General features: G+C 40.5%; 2 protein-coding genes across 8 annotated transcripts in view; both read left to right on the top strand.

The window, feature by feature from the left end:
* Nucleotides 1-6,000, top strand: part of mtmr4 (myotubularin related protein 4) — a 100,735-nt gene that overhangs the window by 35,207 nt on the left and 59,528 nt on the right. The gene's annotated exons all lie outside the window — the stretch shown is intronic.
* On the top strand, nucleotides 3,081-3,932 carry LOC133649762 (uncharacterized; the record flags this gene model as incomplete). Its single annotated transcript, XM_062046417.1, has 1 exon — nucleotides 3,081-3,932. A coding segment is annotated over one exon (852 nt), but the record flags the coding sequence as incomplete, so codon positions are not given.

The following is a 6,000-nucleotide window of genomic DNA, read 5'->3' as shown; positions in this document are numbered from 1 at the left end:
AGTCTCACTCACCTGTTAAACTCTGCTCGGTGGCCCTTGCAGCTGTTTTTAAATCCTCTGCTCGCTTCCTCCTTCATGCGCGCGTGTACAGAACACAAAAAAATAAAGCCAATCAAAGCCAACATTTCATTCTGTCTGTGTGGAAGTGTTTTTACAAAGTTCAACGAAGGTCCTATGTCCTGGGTTCCATTCCCGGGCTCGAGGTCTTTCTGTATGGCGTTTGCATGTTCTCCTTGTGACTGTGTGGGTTCCCTCCGGGTACTCTGGCTTCCTCCCACCTCCAAAGACATGCACCTGTGGATGGGTTGATTGGCAACACTAAATTGACCCTAGTGTGTGAATGTAAGAATGTAAGTGCGAGTGCGCGAACCCGAGAGGGACATGCAGTAGAAAATGGATTGATTGAACTCGTAGTTGTGACAAATATAGACGTGTTTATTAAATCTATTCTCTTAAACAACTAATGGTATCATAAGCTAGGTGGTGGTGGTCTTGTTGCATTGTTTGGTTCAAAATGTTTTACTTTCAACAAGTTGCAAACAGCCTTTCTAATACTAGCATATTAGATAATACCAGACCTGCCAACACAACATGCAATTTTCATACTTGGCACTTGTTGGTCTCGAGGTAAGAATTTTGTCGCATTTCAGTTCTGAGTTCAGTCTGTGAAGCTTGGATTATGTTCCTTAGTCGAGGCACCAGTGTATGCTTTGCTGGCTCGCTCCTCCCCCTATAACAAACTTTCTTTCTTAGCATGACGTGCACCTCGAACAAAATGTGACTATGCTTGTTAAATGTCTTACCAGGTCTGTATTACAGTACTTTAACTGCAACTCAAAGCTAAGAACCCTGCATCATTCTTTTTTTTGTATGTGGTCCTTGATGGAAAATGTTTCAACACGCCTGACTTTAACCGTTTGGCCATAAATTATTTAACCACTTTATATTGTACTGAGGTAGCTAACTATGATGCGTTCAGTTTATCGCAACATCAAGCAAACAATCTGAATATCCCCGTCGTATCAATTCCTAGATATGGTCGAAACTATTTAAAGTGCAATACGCATAATAAACGCAACATTATTAATATTGCTACTTCGGATAATTTCAACAAACAATCCTCAAAACAGCCCACTACCTATAATATGGGCTTTTTAAACATAAGATCATTATCTTTCAAAACGCTATTAGTTAATGAAGTCATTAGAGACAACAAACTTGACGTCGTTGGTCTCGCCGAGACCTGGCTCAAACCAGACGATTTTTTTGCGCTAAATGAGGCATCTCCTCCTGGCTATACCAATACACATGTTGCCCGACCTCTTAAAAGGGGAGGGGGTGTCGCACTAATATACAATGAAAACTATAATCTTACACCTAACCTAAATAATAAATATAACTCGTTTGAGGTGCTCACTTTGAGGTTTGTCACACCGCTGTCTCTCCACCTAGCTGTTATCTACCGCCCCCCTGGGCCCTATTCGGACTTCATCAGTGAATTCTCAGAGTTTGTTGCTGATCTAGTGACGCACGCCGACAATATAATCATAATGGGGGACTTTAACATCCATATGAATACCCCATCGGACCCTCCATGCGTGGCGCTCCAGACTATAATTGATAGCTGTGGTCTTACACAAATAATAAATGAACCCACGCATCGCAATGGTAATACGATAGATCTAGTGCTTGTCAGGGGTGTCACCACCTCTAAAGTTACGATACTCCCGTACACTAAAGAAATGTCCGATCATTACCTTATAAAATTCGAAGTTCTGACTCATTGTCAACAAACTAATAATAATAATAATAATAACTACTATAGCAGCCGCAACATTAATGCTGCCACAACGACGACTCTTACTGACCTACTGCCTTCGGTAATGGCACCATTCCCAAATTATGTGGGCTCTATTGATAACCTCACTAACAACTTTAACGACGCCCTGCGCAACACCATTGATATTGTAGCACCGCTAAAGCTAAAAAGGGCCCCTAAAAGGCGTATCCCATGGTTTACAGAAGAAACTAAAGCCCAGAAATTATCATGTAGAAAGCTGGAACGCAAATGGCGTGCGACTAAACTTGAGGTTTTCCATCAAGCATGGTGTGATAGTTTAATAACTTATAAACGCATGCTTACCTCAGCTAAAGCTAAATATTACTCAAATCTCATCCACCTCAACAAAAATGATCCTAAATTTTTGTTTAGTACAGTAGCATCGCTAACCCAACAAGGGACTTCTCCCAGTAGCTCCACCCACTCAGCAGATGACTTTATGAATTTCTTTAATAAGAAAATTGAAGTCATTAGAAAAGGGATTAAAGACAATGCATCTCAGCTACAACTGGGTTCTATTAACACAGATACGACTGTATATACGACGGATACCAGCCTCCAAAATAGTTTCTTTGATGAAATAACACTGGAGGAATTGTCAAAATGTGTAAATGGGACAAAACAAACAACATGTTTACTTGACCCAATTCCTGGGAAACTTATCAAGGAGCTTTTTGTATTTCTAGGTCCATCAGTGTTAAATATTATAAACTTATCACTTTCCTCTGGCACTGTTCCCCTAGCATTCAAAAAAGCGGTTATTCATCCTCTACTCAAAAGACCTAACCTCGATCCTGATCTCCTGGTAAACTACCGGCCGGTGTCCCACCTTCCGTTTATCTCGAAAATCCTCGAAAAAATTGTAGCACAGCAGCTAAATGAACACTTAGCGTCTAACAATCTCTGTGAACCTTTTCAGTCCGGTTTCAGGGCAAATCACTCTACGGAGACAGCCCTCGCAAAAATGACTAATGATCTATTGCTAACGATGGATTCTGATGCTTCATCTATGTTGCTGCTTCTTGATCTTAGCGCCGCTTTCGATACTGTTGATCATAATATTTTATTAGAGCTTATCAAAACGCGTATTGGGGTGACAGACTTAGCCTTGTCTTGGTTTAACTCTTATCTTACTGACAGGATGCAGTGTGTCTCCCATAACAATGTGACCTCGGACTATGTTAAGGTAACGTGCGGAGTTCCCCAGAGTTCGGTTCTTGGCCCTGCACTCTTTAGTATTTACATGCTGCCGCTAGGTGACATCATACGCAAATACGGTGTTAGCTTTCACTGTTATGCTGATGACACCCAACTCTACATGCCCCTAAAGCTGACCAACACGCCGGATTGTAGTCAGCTGGAGGCGTGTCTTAATGAAATTAAACAATGGATGTCCGCTAACTTTTTGCAACTCAACGCTAAGAAAACGGAAATGCTGATTATCGGTCCTGCTCAACACCGACATCTATTTAATAATACGACCTTAACATTTGACAACCAAACAATTAAACAAGGTGACTCTGTAAAGAATCTGGGTATTATCTTCGACCCAACTCTCTCGTTTGAGTCGCACATTAAGAGTGTTACTAAAACGGCCTTCTTTCATCTCCGTAATATCGCTAAAATCCGTCCCATTTTGTCCACAAGCGATGCTGAGATCATTATCCATGCGTTCGTTACATCTCGTCTCGATTACTGTAAAGTTTTATTTTCGGGCCTCCCTATGTCTAGCATTAAAAGATTACAGATGGTACAAAATGCGGCTGCTAGACTTTTGACAAAAACAAGAAAGTTTGATCATATTACGCCTATACTGGCTCACTTGCACTGGCTTCCTGTGCACCTAAGATGCGACTTTAAGGTTTTACTACTTACGTATAAAATGCTACACGGTCAAGCTCCTGCCTATCTTTCCGATTGTATTGTACCATATGTCCCGGCAAGAAATCTGCGTTCAAAGAACTCCGGCTTATTAGTGATTCCCAGAGCCCAAAAAAAGTCTGCGGGCTATAGAGCGTTTTCTATTCGGGCTCCAATACTATGGAATGCCCTCCCGGTAAAAGTTAGAGATGCTACCTCAGTAGAAGCATTTAAGTCTCATCTTACCCACATATGCGGTCCTCTCCAAGGTTTCTCATAGTCATTCACATTGACGTCCCACTGGGGTGAGTTTTCCTTGCCCGTATGTGGGCTCTGTACCGAGGATGTCGTTGTGGATTGGACAGGCCTTTGAGACACTTGTGATTTAGGGCTATATAAATAAACATTGATTGATTGATTGATATACTTTCTGAGGGCCTTCTTTAATTATCACAATTTTCAAGGTTACTAGCTGATCCTCTTATTATATTGAGTGTACAGATACAAAGGTTCTAGGATTGTTGTGTGAAAGATGATTTCTGTGCCTCATACTGTTTCAAACCACCCTCTGTAGTTTCCTCAGCTTTTGTCCGCATACTGTGTAGCTGAAATTATAAGACTATAATTGGGCCGAATCTTCAGAACACTGCTCTATAAAATATTTATATTGCGAGAAAAATTACCCATTAAGTAGTCTGCAGCAGGACCTGCTCTTCTTGACAGTTTTTTTTTGTGCGCTTCTCTTGTCACTTTTTTCCTTCTAACTTGCAGTCTGACACTTTTTATGTTAGTATATGTGCCAAACCTTATGCCTGATTCAATCTGTGCAGTGTTGCCTTTCAGAAATATACAAGGTTGTACTGCACACGTTCACAAAGTAAAATGTGCATTAGATAGTACTTCTTTAATCTGCTTGTTCTCAGACAAAGCATTAGCCAGATTTAGTAAATAATCTGTTGAGTAAGGAGAGAAAATTGTTTCCAAAAGCTTAAACATGAAGCGATTGCTGTCGCCATGGCAACGAGACACTCATTCTTGGAGCCTGTGCAAGTGTTTTCTCCCAATTTTCCTATTGCTCTGTTACATTTTAGTATAGCATGTTTTTTGTTGTGCTTTTACTGACTCATATTTAAGTTTAGTTTTCCTATGAGAATACCCTCCCAAGTGTTGTATACATTTCCACATTCACATCTTCTCTGATTTTACTACATCAGCTGTTCTAGCTGTTCTGACCGTTATCAGCCTATCACTGCATTAGATGTGCTCTCAGCCATAATTCTGATATTTTACAAAGTGCATGCAGTCTCATGTTTATACAGTATGCATGGGCCTGTCAGGTGGGGCACTTTAATTTCTGCTTGAACAGAAGTGGGGGAGGGTGCAGAGGCTGACAGCAGTGACGAAGCAAAAAACTTTGCCAGGCCAGCTGTGCTCCATATTTGTGTTTCTCTTGAAAGGGAAATTGTGGTGCCCCATACTCTTTAATGTTGTCAAACAATGGCACCTTACATAGAGTAGAATAGAAAATACTTTATTGATCCCTGGGGGAAATTCAATCTGACTTGTTCAGTATAATTTATGACAGAAGTAAAGCATCCATGATAACTCATGTAACCTTTCCTCACTATTTATTTTTAGATTGTACATGTTTAGAAGCACCAAACAAAATAATATATCACTGATACAGCAACACTGGCATCGACCACACAGATGTTGCACTCCTGGTTCAATTTTAATTTAAGCCTCTGAGTGCCTTATCAAAGAGGCTTCATTGTAACAGAATCCAGTAAAAGGTGTTGAAAAGTTAAAGCAGCACAAAGGTCAGGACAAAGCAAGATGCTGCAGTACTCGTTAAGATGTAAAGACTTGAGATTGAATTCATGCTGTCCTGCTCAATTATTGTTTGGAGAGGATTTAACATAATATCTTTTGATAACCTCTGCCTTGTACACAAAGGTAACCTTTATGCCCTTCCAAAAAACAAATACGTCAATGACAGCTGGTGGCTCAAACTGCATAGCATGATCCGGGTGTAGCAGGTCCTCTCTGACGAGTTCTCAGGTGAAATCACAAAGTTGACGTTGCACATCTTTCCACAATGTTAGACTCTTTTACCCCTGTTCTTTTGTTGAACAGTCAAATGTTGTGTCATCTGGAAGATTTCACAAATATTTATTTAAAAATGGTCACAGGTAAATGTTAGAGCATTGGTCTAACTCCACAAAAGCATTGTCAATCAGTCAGTATTGCGTACAATCATCATCACGTGTGGGCTTCCACAAAAGAGAGCTTCTGCTAAA

The sequence above is a fragment of the Entelurus aequoreus genome, linkage group LG05 (genome assembly GCF_033978785.1).
Source record: "Entelurus aequoreus isolate RoL-2023_Sb linkage group LG05, RoL_Eaeq_v1.1, whole genome shotgun sequence".
Lineage (NCBI taxonomy): Eukaryota > Metazoa > Chordata > Actinopteri > Syngnathiformes > Syngnathidae > Entelurus > Entelurus aequoreus.
The sequence above is the reverse complement of the archived record's forward strand: the minus strand, read 5'-3'. Positions and strand labels throughout refer to the sequence as shown.